Source organism: Parasteatoda tepidariorum, chromosome 6, assembly GCF_982258835.1.
Source record: "Parasteatoda tepidariorum strain Cologne lab strain chromosome 6, Ptep-v5.0, whole genome shotgun sequence".
Lineage (NCBI taxonomy): Eukaryota > Metazoa > Arthropoda > Arachnida > Araneae > Theridiidae > Parasteatoda > Parasteatoda tepidariorum.
The window spans coordinates 41,543,413-41,567,553 of record NC_141760.1 but is presented as its reverse complement, the minus strand read 5'-3'; the positions used below and the strand labels follow the sequence as shown (position 1 = coordinate 41,567,553).

Sequence of the window (24,141 nt, the reverse complement as noted above, 5' to 3'; positions counted from 1 at the left end):
TTCATAACATAAAGTAAGCTTAATTTATGTCAGCCTAATTAATTTCAATTTTTGTTAACTCATTTTAATATACAATTCTTAAGGGGGAAAAATACTTTTTAAAATTAGGGGGCCCCTAGGCATAGGCTTCTCATGGGAAGCCTTTGCTTTTTGATAAACAAGTCACAGCTTTTAGTTCACTATAACTATACAACTAGTGTCCGATTTTCCTTTTAGGGTTAGAAATTCAACTAACACAAATGAGTTGAAGAATTAGGTTATTTTTAACAAAGTTTTAATTGAATTAGAGACAAAATTATCATTTTGTCCATTACATTTATCCTTGACCCACTAGCCCTTGGTTGTTTCGTAAGTCCCGCTCCACGCATCCTCTTCTAAATGGTGTTCCACGGAACCATAGGGTTCTGTGAAAAAGTTAAAGGAGTTCCGCGAGTTAGTACTTTTTACAACCAGTGTTTTTGAAACCTCTGATTATAATTAGATACAACCTATAATTAATAATTTATTTAATTTTTCGATCACCTTCATGAATTATTTAAAGGGAAATGCCAATGAAATAGATATGGTATATTTGAAATGAAAATATATATCTAATAACATTATATTGTATAAATTATCGAAAGAATAAGCCTTTAAGAAATATTGCATTAGTATTTCCTAGCGTGTTTTTCAAATCAAAATAAAATAATTCAATTTTTCAATAAAGTTTCCTTAATAATCATTTTCTACTCCTTTTAGGTTTTCCAAAATCCCGCTAATTTAATTCATTTTCAACTTATGTATAAACACCAGAAACAAATTCATAACTAGACCAGATATAGCACGGGGACTTTACGGTAGGACATAAAACCTAATTTAAGATTATTAATCGTAGAACTACACTGGTGGACAAAATTAAGAGATGGAAAGCATTTTCGCACACTCATTCGCACATGCAAGATACCCGCACATCGCTCCATGTGTTTGGTAATGGTTCCGTGAATGCCCAGAGGTACAGGCAGAAGGTCATAGAGCCCCATGTGCGTCTTTTCAGGGGCGCTGTTGGCCCTGAGTTCATTTTTATGGACGACAATGCGCGACCACATAGGGCTCTCATTGTTGATGAGTATCTGGAAAGCGAGGATATTCAACGAATGGATTGGCCAGCCGAATCCCCTGACCTGAATCCTATTGAACATGCTTGGGATGCTCTTGGGAGAGCTATTGCGATGAAGCCAACCTCCCCCCCATAACCATTCGGGAGTTAAAAATTGCTCTGGTGGAAGAATGGGAAGGTCTTCCACAAGTACTCCTTAACTCCCTTATTAACAGCATGCATAATCGGTGTGCATGCTGTCTGTCTGTCAGGGGTCACCATACACCATACTAGAGGCAACGCACACTGTTCAAGCCTCACTTTTATTGTCATCTTTTATCCTTAAGTTCAGACTACATTGGATTTATTGGCAATAGGTCTTGCCAGTGAATGGCACTTTCATTTTTGTTTTGCATACTTTATTATCATGGAATAAGCTATATCCATACCAAATTTCATTTATTTATATTCAGTATTTTTTGAGATATTTGAGAAAATGCCTTCCATCTCTTAATTTTGTCCACCAGTGTATGAAAAATCTTCGTACCTAAAATTAAATATTTTAAAAGTTTTCTATCGGTTATAACGTTTGCAACTACCCTAATAATCTTTATTTATAATGTCGGGGTTCTGTCAAAAAAATTTGATCATTTAGGGTTCCGTGATTGATCTTTTAGGGTTCCGTAGCCGAAAAAAATATTAAACCGTTGCTCTAGATCAGTCATATCAAAACTTTATCATAGAGAGCCCGAAAATATTTTCATTAAAGTGTAAGTAATTCTTTCAAAGCGGTATAAATTATTATTATTACTTAAAAAAATATATATACATAATGTTTAGAAATGAAAAGTTTACTAAAAAAAGTAGGTAAATTCAGTTAGGGGATAGAGTGGTCTCCTTCCAACGAGGTGAACCGGGTTCGAATCCCAGCGATGGCTGGTAGATACGAATTCCGTACCCGGCTCGCACCGACCACAATGCTGACGTAAAAATATCTTCAGGGGTAAATGGATCATGGGTTACAGTCTCCTTGCCGTCGGGATAACCGTGAGAGGTTCTCGTGGTCTTCCTCTCTGTGTAACGCAAATGCGGGTTAATTCCATAAAAAAGTCCTCCTTGAAGGCAAATTTCTCCCAATACTTGATCCAGGTGTTCCCTTGTCTTATGGATTGTTTTCAAAATTACAAAGCTACGGAGGTGAACATTAGTAGTCGAAAGCCCACAAATGGGTCTACTGTTCAACGACGGTTACATAACAAAGAAAAAAAATAAGGATGGTCAAGTTAGACTTTTTCATTATATGTAACAGTTCAGAGTTTAATAGTTCTCTTATTACTTGATTTTCAAAAGTTTAAAAACTTTGATTTCCTTTGATATACCACTAGCGAGCTTCCAACATACTCTATCGACTTTTAAATCAAACAAGCCGATTGTGAATTAGTACGAGTTATTCGTTATTGTGTATAAATGTTTTGTAATGATTCTATTATTTGTTTTAGTGTTTTAACTTAATCAACAACATCTACGTAGTTATCTCTAAAACATTAATATTAGTTGTTTACATGTATAAATTATGAATTCACCCTTTAAAGTGATTGCATATTTTGACTGCAACTTTATATTTTTATTTTATTCAATTTTGCTGTTCTTATAGGAAATGGATTTGGGTCTTAAGATAAAAATACAATACAATTACACACACATTATAAATTATCCATAGAAGGATAAATATTATTGTTTACAGTGCTACAATGAGAACATAGCTGAATTATAAAAATGGACTGTTTTCGATATTATTGTATATCGTTGCTAATTATTATTTTTTTTTTTATCATTATTTGGTTTTTTATTAATATTATTTAGCTTAATTTGTTTATTTTTTTAATTATCACAAGTCACAAAAATGTCCGAGAATTTTAAGAATCATTTAAAAAGTAATGGACATAAAAAAATGGGCGGTTTTACTTCAGAAAGAAATTTTTATTCTCACAAAAATTCCAATGTTTGTTGCAAAGCTCGTAATAAAAATAACGCTGCTGACTGCAAAATTATGACACTGTTATTATGATTATCAAATTATGATATTTTTTTTGCCAAAATATCAGATAATTTTGATTGAATAATGTGCAATAACATATGTAAATTTTGTTCTCAGACTGCATTGTTAATACAAATAGAGGTTATTTTAAAAACATTGTTCAAATAGTTTTCTTAGAAGCGAAAACTATTAAACAATGTTTAATAGTTTTTGAACTAATTTTGAAACTTGGTGGGGATTAAAATTTACCGTTTCTTAAGAAGGATGCATTAAACCGTACAATTCTTTTTCAATTTTTATTTAATTAATTTTCCAAATTGACGGTCATTTTAGGAACACCCGGTACCAAAACCTTTTTCTTATATATTCGATTAGTCCAGGTTATAGAGCTCAAAAAAGGGCGTAACACTCGGTAAAATTAGCGGAGGGTTTTATTTTTTGAACATTCATGCTTTTTGGAGAGCTGAACACGACTCCTAATTTTGAGACCAAAATTTTTCCGGGAAATGAGAACTAGAAAAAACTTGCTACAAATTCTATACCTACAATTTAATTTAAGGGTAATAAATTAGAGAATTGAGTATAAGAGTAATGAATATAGCAGTGGAATGACTCACTCGCGATATTTTAACGGATAAAGATAGAAGTTTCTCCTTTCATATTTAATGGTCTTTATTTTTTCAAGCAATCAAAATCTAGTTTATTACTTTTAACATTTCGAAGCTAATGTTGCTGTTATAGTTTTATTCCACTTGTCAATATTGACACGACTATTCTAAGGTAGAGGGGTGAGCTTGTTTTCCGATGGCGTCATCTATAGTCGAGATTTCGACTTCTGCCACACACATACGTCACAGCCCGTTTTACAGAGAGAACACTTTCACACACCATCCATCCTAAGATCGTAATTTTGACGTAAACCAGAGCACGATCACTTTCCAATCCAGTACCCCTAGAGGTACTCATTTGTCATGGGGACGTGGAGGACTTTGTGACCCTGGCACATTTAGCGTGTACCAGTCACCATTTTGTACATGGGGAGCAATCTGTCGGAAGTAATCAAAAGCACGACCTCCTTGACATGGGCGCAAAGCCCTACAAGCCAGACTGTCCCTGCTCTTTCGAAGCTAATAAAAAATTTAAGTGAACCAAAAATAATAATCTAACAGAGTAAAAAAATTAGAGACAAATTATAATTTTATTTCACGTGTTTAGTACAGAATATAAAATTTTTATAATAACCATATCCAAAATCTCATTTTTCGTGATTAGACATTCAGATTTATTTTCTCTGGGCGAATGTTCATTATTTTTCAGTTCGAAAGGAATAAAGTTACTTAAAAAAAAGTTTAAAACGAAAAAAGAAACTATAATACTAAATTAAAATAAAAGGACACTTCTTTGAAGAGCAATGGAAATAAGTTTAATGCTGTGTATTGTATTTCAAGTTTATTTTGATTATTTTATTTTTACCATTTACCTTTCTTATTGTTCTCTTCTGATTCTCTGTAGAAAAAAAAAGCATACGAATAAGAGAGCATAATATTTTCGAGTGGTAGACTTTTAATGTACGATTCTTGGTTTAGTAAATTCGATTTATAGTGTTTTAATTCTTCTAAACAATATAAAAGCTTTTATGATACGCCACTTTGTTACAAGTGTTGAGCCTCTTAAACAGTTTACAAAATTAACAGAAAATCTGCAAATTTTAGCTTGTAGTTCTCAACGATTTCTCTTTTTTACGATATTTTATATTATCTGGAGCAGTTGGCATTTCTGGAATAGGTATATTTCATTTGGTCATTGATTTCACATACAATAAATGTTAAAGCAGGAATACTTCACGACAGAAACATATAAATATTTATTTTGATCAACCTAAGATATTTTGGATATTATTTGGAAAGGGTAAAACTTGATAAATAAGACTTTTGTGTTTACTTTGTTAGATATTTTTTTTTATGTAAACTTTTCCTTTGCATTGAAATGTTAAAAGTCATTTTCTAATTCCTTAAAAATTTCGAAAGATACTATTGAATATTAAACAAATAATGCTCTTAAAATTTTGGTTGGATGGTCAAGGATGAGTTACTAAAGGGGGGGAGGGGAGATTACATTTGTCTAAAATAAATATAAAATTGGGAGAAAACTCAGATTCCGAAAATTAAAGAAGTGTGACCAAAAACCATGATTTTAGGAAAGTTTTTTAAAAAATTATTTATTCGGAAAGGGTTAAACCCTCTTCTCAGATGCTGGAAATTTTTTACTCTCATAATATATCACATAATGCTTTAATAATATTTTTTTAAACATTTATTGTGAGAGTTGTTAATTGATTTATAATATTTGGAAAGAGCTCAACCCACTAAAGTTTAAGTCACACTTTTTTAATCTTGTTAACTAATATTTTATATCATGAAGTCAAACAGAAAATTACATTATAAAATTTTGTCTGAAAACATTTATTTACTATTAAATAAATAATAGTATTAACAATTATTTATGTGTTTAAAAAAATTTGGAAGCAATGCAGATACTCAAAGTTACAAAAATGTGTCAGATACTAAATAAAAGAAAATAAAAATTTAGTTGAAAGGACAGATATCGTGAGATTCATAAAACCAAGAAGAATGGCTCTGACTAATATTTCTATAAGAGACTATTAGTAAAGTAAAGCCAGATTCTTTTAGTCACTAGCACTATATGTTAAAAAACTTTATAACTTATTAAGAAATTAAGTGAGTAAGAATACCTGGTTTCCAAAGAAAAAAACACAGAAAACTACACGCTATTCTCTCTATTGTTTTTTTTTTTATTAAAATTTCCAATTTCTGGCCACTTTGGAAACAGCTGATAAATTTTGCAAAACTTTAATTTATTATAATCTATTACTGATATATTCTGCACGCTCTCCTCAGATTTAATGAGTGAATAAAAAATATGAAGGTAAAGTTTTGCTAGACTTAAAGATTCGGAAACATTCGCTTTAAAAATGCAAAGGCTTGTAAATTTTAAAGGAATTTTTCAAATGTGAATAAAAGGCAAAATTAATTTTAAAAAAAGTCACAAATATATTAAAAAAAGTTTAAATAGCAGAAAAGTACAGTACAAAAAACTACTATGAAAAACATTACAAAATTCACAAAAAAGTTTTTAAAAATATACATATTTAAAAAAAACTATTTGATATTAGTTTTTTTCTAATTAGCTTCTTCCATTAGTCGATTAGTTTTTAATAATTATTATTTACTTCAATTTCTTTACTTCTATAAATATTTCTGCCAAATAAATAGAGAGTGGATACAAAAGAAATCAAAAATTTATTTTCAAATATTTTATCATTATGATAAATAAACAAACTGCAACAAAATTTACATACAAAATACAATTAAATATTTAGTCTTCTTGATAATCAAAAACTAATTATTAATGCCAGGGTTCCTGTTTCAGATGACTAACTTGTCCCAATTTATAATATCTAGTAGTTGGATGATTATTAGTATCCGTCTTTGCAGGTGTTTCTGGCTCATTTGCTGATTGTTTTTCTGTTGATTCTGTTGTACCATCACCTTTCATTGTGGCGATACACTTCCATTTTTCATTAAAATTAGCTAAAAACAAAATTTAGTTTTACTTATTTATTTTGAAATTTGGTACTTAGCCTAAATTTCTAGCATATTTCGATTAGCACATATTGTTTCATTCCTTGATGTTTGGTGGCAGATGCAATATTCATAAGAAAATAAAAAAAGGGTAGAATATTTATTAAATGAATTAATGTATAATATAAAATTTTAAATGTGTTACAAATTTGACTAATTAATTACACTAATATAGAAAAAAAAGGGGGCAAAGCTAAGTGTATTAAGGAATGTTGAATTTTCAAAAATGCAAGTTTAAAATGACAAACAATATTTTTCAGTATAAAAAAATATTTTATAATACGACTTGATTTTGTACTGGGCTTCAATGCATTGATATTCTTTGAGACCACCCACCCCCACACACACATACCTTGTGCTTAACCATGGAAAACCATTTTTTAAAATAAATAGCTCTGTGTTCTATTATTGACGTACATATGAAGTCTAACTTAATATATTGACACAATTGACTGACTAACCTTTTTTTTTTTTCTGAAGGTTTTCAGAAAAAGAAAATTGGTGGTAAAAGTAAATTTTAAAAAACTTATGCTAATTTGTATATTTAGTATTTATAACATTATTCAGTTCTTCAAAATAATAATCAAAAAACAAATTAGTCAAAAATGTAAAAAACAAAAGCATTGCAATTAAAATAAAAGTACAGACCTGCCAACATTGTAATCTGCATGACCTTACAATTCTGAGTTAGTGACATACATACATAGTGACATACAACATACATACATATACTCGACATAGTGTTATACAGAAAGTGTTATTATAGGACCTTTTTACACAAAATTAAGATCTGTTACTAAATACACTTGTCAATTTTGAATAAATTATTTTTTTTTAAAAATTCATTGTGAAAACAATAACAAAAACATTTTTTAAATCTTGAGTATTTTATTATACAATTGTTTAAACACATATTTACACTTAATCACAATTTAAAAATTAAATTTCTAGATTAATACAAAAAGGAAAAAAATTAAATAGACTTAATTAAAAACAATTATTGCTTTAAATGTTCATATGTAGCAGACTTAGCTGTTTTTAAGAATCCTTTATCGAAGGTCTGCTCATAACAACATCCAGTTTGCGTGGTTTTGGCAATCAGAATGTCCTCTAGAGATTTATCAGACAAAGAATTTCTGAACTGTGTTCTATTTTTTTTTACTATGCTAAATACCCTTTCACATTCTGCATTACTGTGAGGTATGCTTAATATAGCTACCATGATTTTTGCTATTCTACTGTACTTCTTGAAACATCCATCATTGGATGTTATTTTAGAAATCCCATTTTTTGTCCATCCTTGTTTCCTGTTTAATCACAGAAGGTAAATCAGTAATCTGCAAATCACTAAATTCCTCTAAAAGTTTATCTCTTTTCATATCTTCAGTTTCTTCAACATTGTCATTAATCCACATCGATGGAAATTTTTTCAAGAAGAAATCAACATCCTTGAATCTTTTTGAAGGTAATTTATCAACATCTGCAACTTCAGCGGATAATAAAAACTCACTATTCAAGGGAAATTTCTGCCGTATATAGTTGCAGACAGCAATATAATAATTTTTTATATTACTATAGAAGAGTTGCTTATCTTCCATTTTTAAGACTGATATTAACTTGGAAGCAGCACTACCAATTATAATATCATCATCCAATTTATGATTCTTCTCTGACACTAAGTTAATGTCCATCAGGGAAGAACCTTTAATAATGTCTGCTCTTATAAATTTTGAGACAAAATCTTTTAATAAATCTAATAATAAAGAATTCAAAATATGAATTTTTGGCTCATTAGATTGTAAGGTAATTAAGCTTCTTTCAAAAACTGGGATGATATAATTTAGAAACAAACAATAAGCTTTACAGATATCTGATGAAAGAAATAGAAGCATTTGTTCTTCCCTAGTCAAAACAGATTCCTGTTTAGAAGATTTCGGTGAAGAATTTTTAGAACAATTACCAGCTTTTAATTTCTTTGCAGGATTTCCCATTTCTGATTTTTGTTCAGAAGTTTTTAATGAACTATTAGAGAAATTACCTACCTTCAATTTCTTCACAGATTTTTCTATTTCTAAAGGCCTTTTCTTTTTAATATGTGCATTCTCCACTTTGTTGTCATTTGCAGATATTTTTAATGGTATGGAATAGTCATTAAGACTATGGCATCTGCTATTTCGATTTATTTGATCTTTGTAAAAGCTACACAGAGGATCCCATTGTTCCAGAAGTCTCATTAAGCATCTACCCAAAGAGAGCCATCTTGTGCAAGTATGTTTCAAAATTTTATGTGTATCAACGTCATGTAAAATTTGCAAAGCTTTAAGTTCAAGTTTCTTTTTAGAACTCTTCTCTAAGTAAAAAAAAATATCAACCAAAACATCACTAACTGATATAGGTAAAGCAGCAGCTCCTCTTTCAGCAGCAATGTGTACTAAATGGCAAGGACAGCCAACAACAAAAATTTCTGGATTTGCTGTCTTAATCACAGCGGCAACACCATTCTTTGAGCCAACCATCACTGGAGCATTATCACAGCTAAGTGCTAAACAATTTTCCAAAGGAATATTTTTTAATTTCAAAGTTTTTAACACCAAATTACCTATGTTCTGTCCTGTAGAGCTTAAATCTAAAGTCGGCACGGCAAGCAACGATACCTTGACTTCACCGGCATTTGCGTCGAAGTAAGATACAACGATGGGATAAAGTTGCGCATCTGTATCGTTGCTACCATCAGTAGCAACAGCAAACATTTGCTTTTGAAGAGATTCAACAATTGAAGCTTTCTTCACATCAGCTATTTTTGAAATAATAGCAGCAGTTCTTGTTCGTCCTGCACCATACTTCTTAGCAACATCGCTTTTAGGGAACATTTTCCTAAATAATGGACCTGCATGATCTGCGACACTAATAGGTAGATTGTGCTCGACAATGTAAGACGTAAAATACACTTCAGCCCGTATTACATCGTCATCACTTCCAGACGCAAAATACTTACTGATGTTTTCATTTTTATTAACACATTCCGCTAAATCCTTGTGTCTCTTTGTGCGTATATGATCATTAATATCGCTTTTACCGCCATGTGCTATTTTGAAATCTAGTCCACAAACATTACAAAAGGCATAGTGCTGCGATTTGTTAGACTTAATTATACAAGGAAAGCTTTTAGAATAAGATTCTAAAAAAATCTGATTGTAAACTTTAGGTGGCATTTTTACAAATAAAACAAAATCACGCTGCAATCCATGAGCAACAAATTGTAAACAAAAACATTACCGTTGCCAAAAAGCGCTCTTAATTTAGTCCGTGATTTAGTCTCCTACATCAGCGTTCCCACTGGCTCATTTCGACGAGGCGCATACTCACTCTCATTGGCTAACGATTGTTTTAGCGTCACGTGATCGGCTCTCAATACCAACCAGATTAAAACATGTCAGGGTTTCGTTTTTTTGTGATGAGTTTCCTAACTAGTATTTAAAATCTTGTAAACCTTTGAATTTGTGACTTTAAGCATGCTGTTAATTTTATTTTCTTTATTTTTTTTTAAAAAAAAAACGAACTATAAATGATTACGCAACCGTACGATTTTAACGCTTGTCCGTACAACCGTACGATCGAGTAAAATACCGTACACTGTACGGCAAAACCGTACAAGTTGGCAGGTCTGAAAGTACCAATAACTTTGTTCATATTATTTGCTTGGTGTTTAGTTAATTTTTTGACTCCATATGAACTCCAAATCAAGAATTTCAAATAAATCTCTCTTTATTTAAAAAAAATAGTAATAATAATTTACTATGATAAATTGTTATTGACAAAAAATTACCAAACTATCATTTAAATTTTCAGCAACAAAGAAATCATTAGCAATAAAACTATGTGCATTAGTAAATCTCATATTTCCAAGAAAGTTAGAAGTTTTTTCATATTGTGAGTCACATGTTCTTTATAAGTTACTGTAGCTGTTCTATATCTTTAAAAGTCAGAAAATTAGTTCAGTATATTATCCGTACAATTTATAAACTTAGAGAAAATGAAGAAATAAAAAAGTAAATTTTTTTCTTGTTGTGAAGTTAATTGTGTTCCTGAGCTTTCCAAATTTGCACAAAATTTTAGTTCATTTTTTACCCCATTAAAAAGTCATAAGACGTAATCTCATGTAATATGGATTCATAATGTTAAATTAAATAAAAACTAGAAACCAGAGTTGATTAAACCATCAGTGTGACTGCTTCCAATCAAACTATTAGGAAATATAAATAAAGTACATGACACATTTCAAGTATATAAGAAAAAAAAACACATAATATAAACTATTTATGACAACAACTAGAGTTAAGTCAATAAAAAAACAATAGCTAGTGAATAATTACCTTTCCATAATCTAACACAGCCATCATCACCAGATGAAGCAAGAATTGTACCAGTAATATTCCAGCTAACACGCCACACCTAAAATGAACATAATTATTGGACACATTTTAAGTTTTTATGCAAAAGAAAGATTAAGTTATAGAGATTATTTCTACTCAACTTCGCAATTAGAAATTTAAACTCTTTGAAGGTCAGAAATTTTTTTTTTTTAAATAAAACACCAGAATTGACAAATTTATTTTAGTTTGACTCAAGTAGAACAATTTAATTAAATGAATTTTTAGATAATTTTGCTTACTTTGTGGTTAGCGTTGAAAACCACAGCCCTTCTAAGTGTTAAAATAATTTCTTATGAGCAGGCAGTAATTTTATGCATAGGTAGTAATTTTATCATGTTTTACGGGTAGTAATTTTATATCTCTGAAATAATAACTAGTATTTGGTGTTTTCTTTGCAATTATCAAGAAAGAAAAAAAAGATTTAAAAAAAATTACATAATTCTTATTTATATGACACTTAATAATGTTTTAATACTTGAAGCATATAAATGTTCTAATTTGTAGTTCCTTGATACTAAGAGATTATATAAACATGCAAAATTTATGATCTTATTCAGTTTTTAAAAAAATGAAACAATTAATAACCTTAGTTTCTTAAAAGTGATTTTTTTCAAACAAGTACACAAAAATACATTTGTAAATTCAAGCAAACTTTATATACTAGTTAAATTTTCCTTTCAATAATGTCACTGTAGTCAACTGGCAGGAAATCTGCCCCACAACAAGAAGTTTTTGCAAGGTGTTTTTTTTATACAAATAATTTAAATATAATTCTATTTTGTTTAATGTATTTCTTGATATTAAATTGCAGCACTAATTTAATTTCTCAATAAAATAATATTTATAAATAGTGCTAATAATAGTTAAACGGCTAGATTTTGGTTAATGAACTTTATTATATATAGCAGAAGAAGAAATGTATTTAGGCATCCTAAACACTCAATTGGTTGCCACAAAAAAATGACTGCCATGAAAATAGTTTACATAAATTACTTTAAAAAAATTAAATTAGAACAAAACAAAAAAACACTCTAAATGAAAAATAAAAAATTACTTGGGAATTGTGATTATCGAACTGGCCCGCTTGTCTTATTTCATACTTTGAAGTTCCTTCTGGTATGCCACCAATATTTTGATCACTATAAAATAAAATATATATGTTATCACGATATCAAAAGAATAAAAATGACAAAAACCCACAAAATTAATTCAAGTATACTAACGGAAGAGATCTAATGATGAAGATCTGAAGATTTTTTGTAGCTACTGCCAACAAATTGTAAGATCTTCCTAAATTCGGGGCAAAAGCGAGATCATAAACAGCTTCTTTGATGGGCAGTGTATCTATTCGAGGCCATCGTCTGGTGTTTTCATTATATTCAAATATAATTACTTTGTCTCCTCCTGTTTGTGAAGGTTCATCACTTCCCACAGCTATCATAGGAGCATGCATTCTAAAAAAAAGAAGATTAGAGAGAAAAAAAAAATTTCTTATTATTGTAAACATTCTTTTTTTATTTTTCATAAACATATACTATATTATTACTGTTTTGGATCGCTTCAGTATTTTTTATGTTAAAGGCCTAATACAGCATGAAGTACTTGTTTGTGAAATGTGCACACACATTTCATCAAACCTCTACTAAGAATGATTAATATTTATCATAAAAAAATAAAAAAAAACTTAAATAAACTTTTAATGTTATTAACACGGTTCGTTTTTGTAAGTAATACTGTTATTTTAAAATAAAATACGAAATTTAAATATTAGCATTTTTAAATTTCACAATTTCAGATATGTTTTATAAGCCAAGACTAGAATCTTGATGATAAATTCATATTTGCATTTTTGGCCAGTTTTTCTTTTATAGTTCATTATTTATAATTTTTCAGTCCTTTTTTATTTTAGTTTTTTATTTAATTCTTTTCGTTATTTTCTATCAATTTTATTTGATACTTTTCTTTTTATTTCAAATGCATTCTGAATGTGAAAAAATTTTATATATGCAGTAGAAGCTAGACTTAACGATTCCCAAGAATAAAAACTTCCAGCTTTTAGCGTCATTTCAGCCTGGTCCCATTTTAGTTCTTATATCAATAATGTGAAATAAGTCCAGTATTAAAAGTGAATTCCCTAACTACTACCAGGAAACACTGGCCTGCTTAGTTATCTTTTTACCACACAACGAGGGATACATTCCATGTTTTCTATTTTTCTTTTTTTTTCTTGCCTGTTGAGTTTGATAACAAAAAAACTTCTTGTTACTACCAATTAACGGATCAATTTTAAAAGAAAAGACTCTGGAAATCACAACCCGTCTGAATATGGAAGGTTTTACTGCATCTAATGGCTGGCTTGGCAGGTTTAAAAAAAAGGAATAATTTGGCATATTGTGCTGAATGGGGTGAATCTGCAAGTGTGAATGAAACAGCTATTGAAGAGTGGAAAAGTAAGACTTTGGCAACATTAGTACAAAATTATTTTGCAAGGGACATTTTTAACGATAATGTATAATTCAATATTTTTCCAGTAAGACATACACCATGAAAGGAGAACAATGTCATGAGGGAAAATTGTCCAGGGTAAGGGTAATCTCGATATTGCAACTCTGATGGAAGTGAAAAACTTACGCCAATCATTATCGGTCACTCTAAAAATCCATGTTGCTTCAAAAACATTAAAACTTTTCGTTTAAGCTTTTTTTAGTTTAAACTGTAAGTTTTAAATATTTTGTTAAAATACTACATTATATTGAACTTTTAAAATATTTTTGTTTGTTTTTTAGTTTACACAGTAAATTAGAAGATAAATGTGTATTATTATGCTAATTTACATAAGTTACATTTCCATACCTCCGACATTGCGACTTCCTGCTTTTAACAACATTTGTGACCAGTCCCACGAAGGTTGTTAAATTGAGGTTCTACTGTATATACAGGGTGTCACGTAAATGTTGCGACAAACTTCTAAGGGTTGTAGAGCACATCGTAAGAATTAAAAATTGACTAGGAAACCATGACCGGAAATGTTATCATATGCCAGTAAGGGCACATTCGTATGATGAAATGTTACATCATGTGCCTTTGAACATCAGATACTTTTATTTATCCAAATTATCTTAATTTTTTTATTTTCTATTAATTATTGTCAAAAACTGCTTTCAAATAGGTACAGTTTTATTGTAATTTAATGATTTGGCGGCTAACTGGACGAACACACCTAATTATTAAATTACGATAAAACAACATTTCTGAGCATATTTCAATGGAACTCTCGACAGTAACTAATAGTAATATAAAATTAATATGAAATTAAAATATTTTAGAAAAACAAAAGTGCAAGTTTAAAAGTACACAAACAACATGTCCATAATAAGAAAGTGCACTTAGCAGCATTAGATAACATTTCAGGACATGGTTTCCTAGGTAATTCTTACATTTTGCATTGAATCATGCATTTTAAATAAGTTCCAATAACAAGTGTTCATACTAATCAGAGTTATTCAAGATATAAGAATTGGCTTTTACTTTCAAATTAAAGACATTCTTTTAATTTAAAAAATCATCAAAAATTTTTTTTTAAATAAATATAGCTTACATTTAAATAGGAGCAAAAATTTAAATAATTTGATTTTTCATTTTAAAGCCATTTTTGAAAGTTTATTAACGAGTTTTTTTTTTTTAAAAAAACATTTTTCAAGAATTTTAAGTTATCAACATCTTATTCCTGTATGACTTTTTATTAATCTATTATATATATGCATAGATGCTACACATTTGTCTATTAAATGTACAGATATTTCTCTTACAATAAATCTAAAAAAATAATGATGAGAATGTATTAAAAATTGTGCATACATTTTTTTGCAAAGTTAAAAAATGGAAAGTTTGTCTCCTCTACCATTTGAGCATTATGATTACTTATTTATCCATTAGTTTTACTCTGTTCAAAGGCACATATTTCAGTTACATTTCATAAAATAAGAAATATTTAATAAACAATATTATTTTGAAAATAGACCATTAGGCTAAAGCTAAGTGAGGTTTAAAACTCATGCTACAAAATAATTTGTCAATTAAGGTATCTTAAAATGACTTTATTTAACAACAAAAGTTTAAATTTGAAAATGATTCTAGAAAGCTGCAATTTAGAGAATTATTTTTTCAAAAAAATGCATGATATTTGTTTGGAGTAGAAGTCAACATGGGTTCAATGGAACCTTAGGGTTCCGGTACTTAGAACATTTTAAAGAGTTCCACAAGTGATCACTATTTGCTAAGTTAAAGCTCAAAATTTTTAATTTTTTAAAAATATCAAATTATTAAGGGCAATTTTCTTGTAAAAATAAATATAAAAGAATATTTTATTAAATTTTGTAAAAGTCATGAGCTTCAAAAACATTAGTCGAGACTCATTAGGTCACACATGAGTCTCCATTCTTTGGCTAAGGAGAAAATTATTTTTAAATAAAATAAAAAAAGTCATATTAAAATTTAGACAAGTTGATATAATTCGCTTTTGGATTGACATTAGAAAAGAATACTATGAAATTGCCAAAAAAACTACGTAACATGTAATGTCATTTGTTACGACCTATGTAGGCAAAAACTTTATCTTTATCTTTTGGCGCTATGTTAAAAAAAAGAAAGAAAAAAGAAAAGGAACAAACAAATTTGAGTTTGAAAATGACATAGATTTGCAGATTTCAACAATTATTTGAGATGCAAAAAACTCTTTTTAATGAAAAATAATCATAATAAAGTTTGTAAACAGTTGGCATTACCATGTTTATTTCAAAAAACAAATTAAATTCCTTTTCGTTTTTGTGTTACATTGAAGACTAAACTCCTGATTAGTATATGTACATATATTATAATACACTTAGAATTTAAGGAATATAAAAACAATATAAAACTTCTTAGCAGTCACTAGAAACTATAGAAAGTTAGTGTATGGTTGGCAATAATCATGCTTAATTCAAAAAACAAATGATTTTTGCTTAAGATATATAATTATAACTAGCGCCTTTGTAACTACTAAAAACAAAAAAATATTACAACACATTTAAAAACAAATTACTAAGGTATATAAAAACAAATATAATACAATTTAGCAGAAAATTCCAAAAAAAAAAAAATAACCTGTAAATGAATAATTAATTTTTATACTTGTAAATTACATTAAGAAAAACATAAAAAGGTCTTTTTACAAATCCGTCAAAATTGCCTAGTTAATTAAATTTCATAAAATGTTGGAAAAAGTATATTTTTACCTGCTAAGATTCCATGATATACAACTACAGGCATTTTTACAAGGAATTTCATGATGTAATGACCACTGGCTCAAATTCATAATATCTGGTGCTTCATAAACACGTACAACCCCGTCAGCTGAGCAGGTGGCTAGTTGTAATCCAAGATGCTTTGGTGCAAATTTGACATCAGTAACAGGTGTTCTACTGTCTACTAAACTAATTTTCTTTACCCATTGTGATTGAGACTTCTCACCAACTGATCCTTCAGGACCTAATGACAAATTTATAAATTTGATTAGTTGAAAGTTTTGTGAAAATCTCAGCATATTTTTTAAAATTTTTTTATTGAATAAAGTTTACTAATTAATACTTTGAAACTGAGGAGTACAAACCCTTCAACTTTGAAATTGCAGATAATATACATGTTTCTGAGCTTTAATTTTTTTTTTCTGAAAATTTTGATAAGAATAAGATGGCTATAATACCAACCAGTTAGACCTGAAAATAACCACTCGCCACGTGGCGAGCAAACAGAAGTGGCCACTTAAATAAACAGTCAGTCAATGTTTAGCATTTTTTTTAAACTGTTTAATGATAAAAATACATCAATTCAGAAAGACACTCTGGAAAGCAAAATTGTCATTAAAATGTCCATTGTCTCCATTCAAAATTTTGATCCTTCAGAATCCATCAATTTGTGGTGGAAAAATTCACAAGAAAGGAGAGTTCTTTAACAGTTCACGTGTTTCAAAGTTGTAATGTCTACATTAAATGCATTCCCCCCCCCAATATTTTTATTCTCCAAAGTCAGCATATTTGATTAAATTTTGTTATCCATTTATATTATTTTTATCGTTGAATTAACCTTTTATAATCATAGATTATCTTAAATATAATTTTTTCTTCAAAAATATAATTTAAATACAAGCAAAAAAAAAAAAGTTTACAAAAAGAGTGGCTATTAAATTAAAAGAATCTATTGATATGAGTCACCAACTAATTAGGTTTAAGAAAAAAGTGAGTACAAAGTTATTAGAGTCGATCGGCCACAGGTTACTAAATGAAGATGACCAAGTCAACAATCAGTAATATATTATTATTTAAAGAATAAACATAGAAAAAGTACAAGAATTAGTTTACGAATTATTACAATAACCAATTCTCAATAATAAAGGACTTTTATACCCCATTTTCTTAATCATTTTGATTGAAATATATTCAAAATATCCATAAAGTTAAAGCTATCTCAATAAAACTCAACAAAAAAGATCTTTTTCTTTTAAAGGGCAAGTAATACTGATTATCATTATTATACTGTCACAAAAAAAATACTAATTTTTCCCTCCCTTAAATCTATTCAACTCATTGTATCAATATCAGGAATGCACATACTATGGTCCATGCAAACTTTTAACTTGGCAACTGAACAAAATATTTACAAAAACAAGAAATAGAAAAAAGCATCAGAAATTTCTTTTTTAGAAGTTACTAATCTAGTTAACCTTTTTCAAAAATTAGATTGTAACCATTTAGTTTCATAAGTTGTTATGATTCAATGTTTGTAGTAAAATATAATTTCCTACAAATTTGTACATATAAATTAGAAAAAAAAAGATAGATAAATAAAAAATATAAATATCTTTAAAATTCTAATGACAAACATTTTTTTAAATTTTTTATGTATTTTGCTATCTCAAAAAAAAGTATTTTTTAAAGTTTTATTTCTTAAGAATTATTCCACTGATTTCCTATAATTCTAAATTTTGTAGCTTAAAAAAAATGTAGGTTAAATTAGTAAAAAAGTCTGTGTACTCTTTACAATTTGAAGTTTTTTTTTATCCTTACCGTTTTGTAAATCTAATAAAAACTAATAAATTACAAAACATTATTTTTTCATAGAGATATCTTTTAAACAAGTTTCAAAATTGTGTGAAAAGTTTTAAATTTGCTTTAAAAGTTCTAAAGATATGGGAAAGTAATTAAAGAGTGAAATCAACATTAAAAATTACGACTTTTTATCACTCTCCTGCCTAAACTATATGTAATATATCCCCCCCCCTCTCATATCTTGAGGGTCAATATTCTAAATCTGTCAAACAAATTGTATGTTTCAAAGAGAATATTATTTTGTGTCTGATTTTGCTACTACTTCAGAATAAGATGACCGAATATTTCAGAATAAGATATTGCTTGCATCAATTACTTTGCATATTCAAAGCTAAGCCCCCTAACAATTATAAATGAGTCTTCATATGAGAAAATCCAATCATTTGGATCAAAAGTTATTAAGGGTGTGGGTACACTGAACAAATTGTATAACTTTATATTAAAACAGATTATCCATGGTTATTTTGTTAAAAATAAAAATTATTATCCAAAAATTATAATAGATTTATTGCATTAGAATTTTTTTTTTTTTTTTAGTTCTCTCTCTCTCACACACACATTCTCTTTTCTTTTTAGAGAAAGAAAAACAATTTTGAGTGTGCTTCGGCTCAATATTTACATAGAATTCTAAATATTCATATCAAGTTCTATAGAGTAGTTATTGATAATTGAGGTCATGTAATAAATATTAAAATATATTTATATTGACAAACAAAAAAATATCAAATCTGGAGGTTGACACAACTGCAATACATGAAAGAAGAAAAGAAAAAATGCTTCTAACAACAATAATTTATTGAAATATACATTTAATATTAAATTACAACAAAAAAAAGCTACAAATTGCAGAAAAGAATGACAAAAAATTTTATTGAGTTAATTTTTAATAAATGATTTGTCAAATGCGAGAAGAAAAAAAATCAAATCATTTAAATAACAGAAAAAGCAAAAGTTTTAAGTTTTATTTTACTAATGAGAGGAATATTATTAAGTTTACCCTTGATATGCTGAATTTAGGTACCACAAGGAAAATTTAAATATTTACCTTAAGAAAATAATAATAAAAATAAAAAAGATTTTCTGAAATTTTAGTTTAAAAAAAATCTTAAAGCATTTTTCTGTTTTTTTTTTCTTTTCTTTTTTCAAATAAATAAAAGCAATATTAACTTAAAAATGATTTAAAAAAATATTGTTTCCATTTTTACTCTCTGATGTCAAAGTTTGACTGAATCTTCCTTTCGTGATATGCAGACTTAAATTTCAGACTAAAAATTAAGCTTGTTTACTAAAAGATATATTCTTTTAATAAACAAGGTAAAGATTTAGGATACAAATGTATATTTTACCTAATTCTTCCCACACTGCAACAGTTCTATCGAATGAGCAAGTAGCAATTATTTGCCCAAATTCTGGATGTGCCCAAGTAACTTTCCATACTGAGCCACTGTGAGTCTAAAAACATATATAACCAGATTAAGAAAAAACAATCTAAACAAAAACAAACCAGTAGAAGAAAAAAATATCAAATAGAGAAATAAATTTGTCGACATCAAAATAAAAAAAATCCAACATAAGATTATAAAAAGTCTTGAATGTATTAGGGATAATCCGGTTATTTTTATCCAAAACAACTGATTAGACCTCGCGCAAGTACAGAAACATGCATCTTTGCACTATCTTAGATTTACATTATTTATTAAAGTGTCAGTAATATTAATTTCTGAATTTTGAAAAAACTTTTAATTTCAATAAAAAATTCTTTAAAAATTATGATAGAAAAAAATAATATAGCTCATAAATAGTATTTAAAAACTATATATAAAAAAAAGCATTAATTTTAAAATGTAACCTCTTAGAATTATGGCAAACAGTAATAACCACAGTTAATATAGTTTTCAAATAGTTTAGCAAACAGTTAATATAGTTTTTAAATACATTTAAAGACCATAATAAAACATTAGTTTCAAAATGAAACTTTTTTGAATTATAGTAAATACTCAGGGGCACAGCAAAATTTGATTTTTGAGAGGGGGAACATTCCGATTTTGCCAAGAGATTTCTAATTGGGCCGAATAATAAGGCAATCATTCTTATTCTTCTTCACTTAATAAATTTGGTTTAAAATGGTCATCATAAAAACCTAATTTATTTCAACACATAAAAAATATCTGGTAATCATTGCTGTGATTTTAGGTGCTGTTGAAATATAAGGCATTTAAGCTTACAGTTATTGTTGCATTTTTTAAAAAACACTTCTGAATAAAAATTCTTAAAAAAGAGTAGCAGCTAAGAAATAAGTATGATTTGTCTAATATAGTATAAACAAAGAAGAATATAACTAATTTTAAAATCAAATGTAATAATTGCTAAGGAAATAGATTTGCTATTAATCAAAGTGAAATAATCTTAATGCATAAAAATAAATTGAACATTTAACACTTTCAGTTATATATTCGTCAAAAAATGAACAATGAGATATTCAATTCAGCAAACGTTGCTGAACATTGAATATAAATTTATTTACATTTTTTAAAATACATTTATTTGTCATAATCGAAAAAGCAAGGTAAAAAACCTTAATCTTTGTAGAATAAAGCATATATAAGGCAAACAAGGATGTAATTCACTTCAGTAAAAAAACGAAAAATTATTCTGTTGCTGCTATTTTCGCATTAAGCTAATTTTTCCACCAATATTACTGATTTAAGGCTTAATTATTTTTGTGAATACTTAAAACTATCGATGAACTTTTTGATAAATGAAAAAAATTATACATTTATTCACAGATAAGAAGAAGACGTAGGTAATTTATTTTACTATCCCACAAATCGAATAACAAGTAATATGGTGATCAGCAAATACTGTCTAATACCGAATAAAAATAGAATATTCAAAATATTGAGTCCCCTTGTAAAAATAATCCCAATTTTTTTCAAAATGAAAAAAGAATAGTTGGTATTGCTTTGGCCAAATGATGTAAAAAAATATGCATTTTTTGTTAACCTTTCTGGATTATATAAAAAAAAAACCACAAAAGAATAAAATATGGTCAAAACTAACAGAATACTAAAAATTTTGCTGTGTTTCTGGCTCAATAGAAATGCAAGAAAGCTCAGTAATTTTCACCGAAGTGCTTTAATAATTTTAGTATAATTTATAATGAAAAATGGTTTTATAATATATGATAAAATTTGGAAAGACCTGTTTAAATTTGGTACCTTATCGTGATAACTTAGACCAAATAAATGGTTATAATACTGTATATTGTGGTTTTCATTACCAAAACTATAATGTTTCTTTTTCCTTTTTTAACAAAATATTACCAGGACGATAATTTTTTTTCTCTGTGTAAACTTTTTTAAATTTAATTACTCTGAAACTAAGAAATTTTTAAAAGGAGATACCTAATTTTTTTTTTTTTTTAACAATAAAATATTTAGAGACATAAGAGTATGTAACTGCAATATATTGTAATAAATAAACACAAAAAGAAAGAAAATTAAAAGCTATATATAAATATATAATTTAGTTTAACACAGCACAGAAAAGAAATCTTCAATTCAGGGGCTTATTATGCACATCAATAACATTCTAACATCAGAATGCTCCTTTACGTCTTGATATCAGATTCATTTCTCTTGAAATGTGCAAAATCTCATATTGTTTCATCTAATAGTTTATGAAATATGACTGTGAGATGACAACTTTTTATTAAATATAAAGAGATGAAAATACTTCTACAAGTTAAACGTTCAACTTAGTGTTACCTATGTAGTCTCTTAATCGAAGAAATTTTAATTTTTAAACTTTAGGATAAGTTTCTGTAGTAATTACAATTGATAGTTTTTTTCAACTTTGGACAACACAAGATTAACCAAATTGTATTTACCTATTCACTGTTACACTTTTTAAATTTTTCCTCTTTATAAAAGAAATGTAACAGGGATTTTTTAAGATGAGCTAATTGCTGAAATTTTAGGTGAAACTGCCTCATTTGTACACGGAAATAGGTACAAGGAGAGGATTAGATTTATTGATTAAAATAAAAGAATAGTGGAATAAATATGTAATATGATATTCATACTTATTTTTATCATCACTTTTTAAAAGGTGAATAAAGACTAATTTGACGTGTTTTTTCTAAAAAAGAGAGAAATTTAAATTTCATAAAAATTACGAATAGCTAGGCAAAATTTGTCGAACAGGGATAATCTTTGGAAGGTCGCAGCGACCTCCCATTCTGTCGCCTCTGCCAGCTTGTTTGTGTCTGTACAATATGTTGATAAAAGTGACAGAATTAATTTATAAACAAGTTCAAACTTTAAAAACTTATTACCTAAATCTAAAACCAAAATTTAAAATTAAAGTAAATGTCAAAATAAAGCTTTTTTTTTTTTTTTTTTGAGTAACTAAAAATCTTGTTCTTTAAATTAACACAAAAAACCACTGAACTTACTTTCCAAGATGATGTGCAATGCCACAATTTATCTTCTCCTTTGTCCCAAATCTTAACAGAGAAAAGAAAATATTTGTAGTCATATTTATTGAGGATTTGATGCTAATTTAAGAAACAGATTATAATCTTAGTAACATTAGGATAAGAAACATACTTATACTTCAAAGAAAAAAAAACTTCTTTAATTATTAAATGTTGAAGTAAATGTTCATTTACTATGTTAAAAACATTGGTTTTAATCCACATATTGATTATCCCCAGTGATTGCTTAATTTTTCTGCCCAACAGCAACACTACAGTGTTATAGACTACATATTTGTTACATATAGACTACATATTAAATATATATTTGTTAGTCAGAAGAAATTTTAATAAGTTTGACTCCAAACCAATCGCGCATTATTTTGTGACTAGTCCTTTTTCCTTTTATAAATATACGTAACTACTCTATTACATTTTACTGATGCATGCACAGGTGTCATTCTCTCTGATTAATGTTATAAATGGATAGTAAAAAAAAAAAAATGCTATAAATGGTTTAGCCATAAATAGGCCACTATAATATCCTGTTAATTAATTAGCAAAGGGAACAATAATGATTATAAAGCATAATTTTACTGTAAATAAAGGTTTAGTACCAATCTATGCGCTTCCTAAATAAGTTATAATTTTACAAAGTAAATTAATATTGACACTCAATTATGCACAAAAAGTTTATTAGCGAGGGAAACAAAAATAATTACTTTTAGTGCTAGATATTGTGTTTTTCACGTCTATTACATACTAGTTATATAATTATAGAGAATAAATGCGAAGAAATTGATTGTTTATAACGAAGTTTTTAGTCTTCCGTATTTATGGTCCATTTAAAATTAACTTGATTTTCTTTTCAAAATAAGGGTTTAGTACCAATTTATGTGCTTACTAAATAAGTTATTTTTTTTCAAAGTAAATTAATATTGACACTCAATTATGCACGAAAAGTATACTTAGTCAGTGAAAGTAAAAAGTTTTTCATAACAGCTTAAAGAAAGTTAACGCACTTTAACAGTTTGATCACTAGAGCAAGTCGCTAATCTTTCTCCATAATAATCATATGCAACATCATGTATGAGGTCTTTATGATCAGCTTGTATACTACGACTAACAAACATGATTTTCACACTAATAAAAAAAATTAAAGCTAAAATTACACCAATTAATGTTAAACAATTTCAATAAATCATATAGTGCGATGGTGCAGGGATATAAATAAACAAATCATACTTCTCCGCCGCTTAAAACCGATGCCAATAAAACATGTAGTAATATAATACAGTATTACAATTTAGAGTT

At 28.0% G+C, this 24,141-nt stretch overlaps 1 protein-coding gene across 1 annotated transcript; it reads right to left on the bottom strand.

Moving 5' to 3' along the window:
• Positions 1 to 6,414: 6,414 nt before the first annotated feature.
• Positions 6,415 to 24,095, bottom strand: Nup44A (nuclear pore complex protein Nup44A). Its single transcript, XM_016071595.4, has 8 exons — positions 23,850 to 24,095; positions 22,807 to 22,857; positions 19,697 to 19,802; positions 16,482 to 16,734; positions 12,432 to 12,662; positions 12,263 to 12,347; positions 11,149 to 11,227; positions 6,415 to 6,724 (listed from the first exon to the last, which is right to left on the bottom strand). The coding sequence occupies exons 1-8, from the start codon at positions 23,958 to 23,960 to the stop codon at positions 6,540 to 6,542; spliced, it is 1,101 nt and encodes a 366-aa protein (XP_015927081.1). The 5' UTR covers positions 23,961 to 24,095; the 3' UTR covers positions 6,415 to 6,539.
• Between the last annotated feature and the right edge of the window lie 46 nt (positions 24,096 to 24,141).

What these genes read in the sequence shown, in the direction of transcription:
- Nup44A (XM_016071595.4), bottom strand. Translation starts at nt 23,960, where the DNA reads ATGTTTGTTAGTCGTAGTATACAAGCTGATCATAAAGACCTCATACAT. An exon ending in TTCATCATTAGATCTCTTCC is followed by an intron (nt 12,348 to 12,431) that starts GTTAGTATACTT and finishes TTTATTTTATAG; the next exon opens with TGATCAAAATATTGGTGGCA. An exon ending in CTGTGTTAGATTATGGAAAG is followed by an intron (nt 6,725 to 11,148) that starts GTAATTATTCAC and finishes TTTTGTTTTTAG; the next exon opens with CTAATTTTAATGAAAAATGG.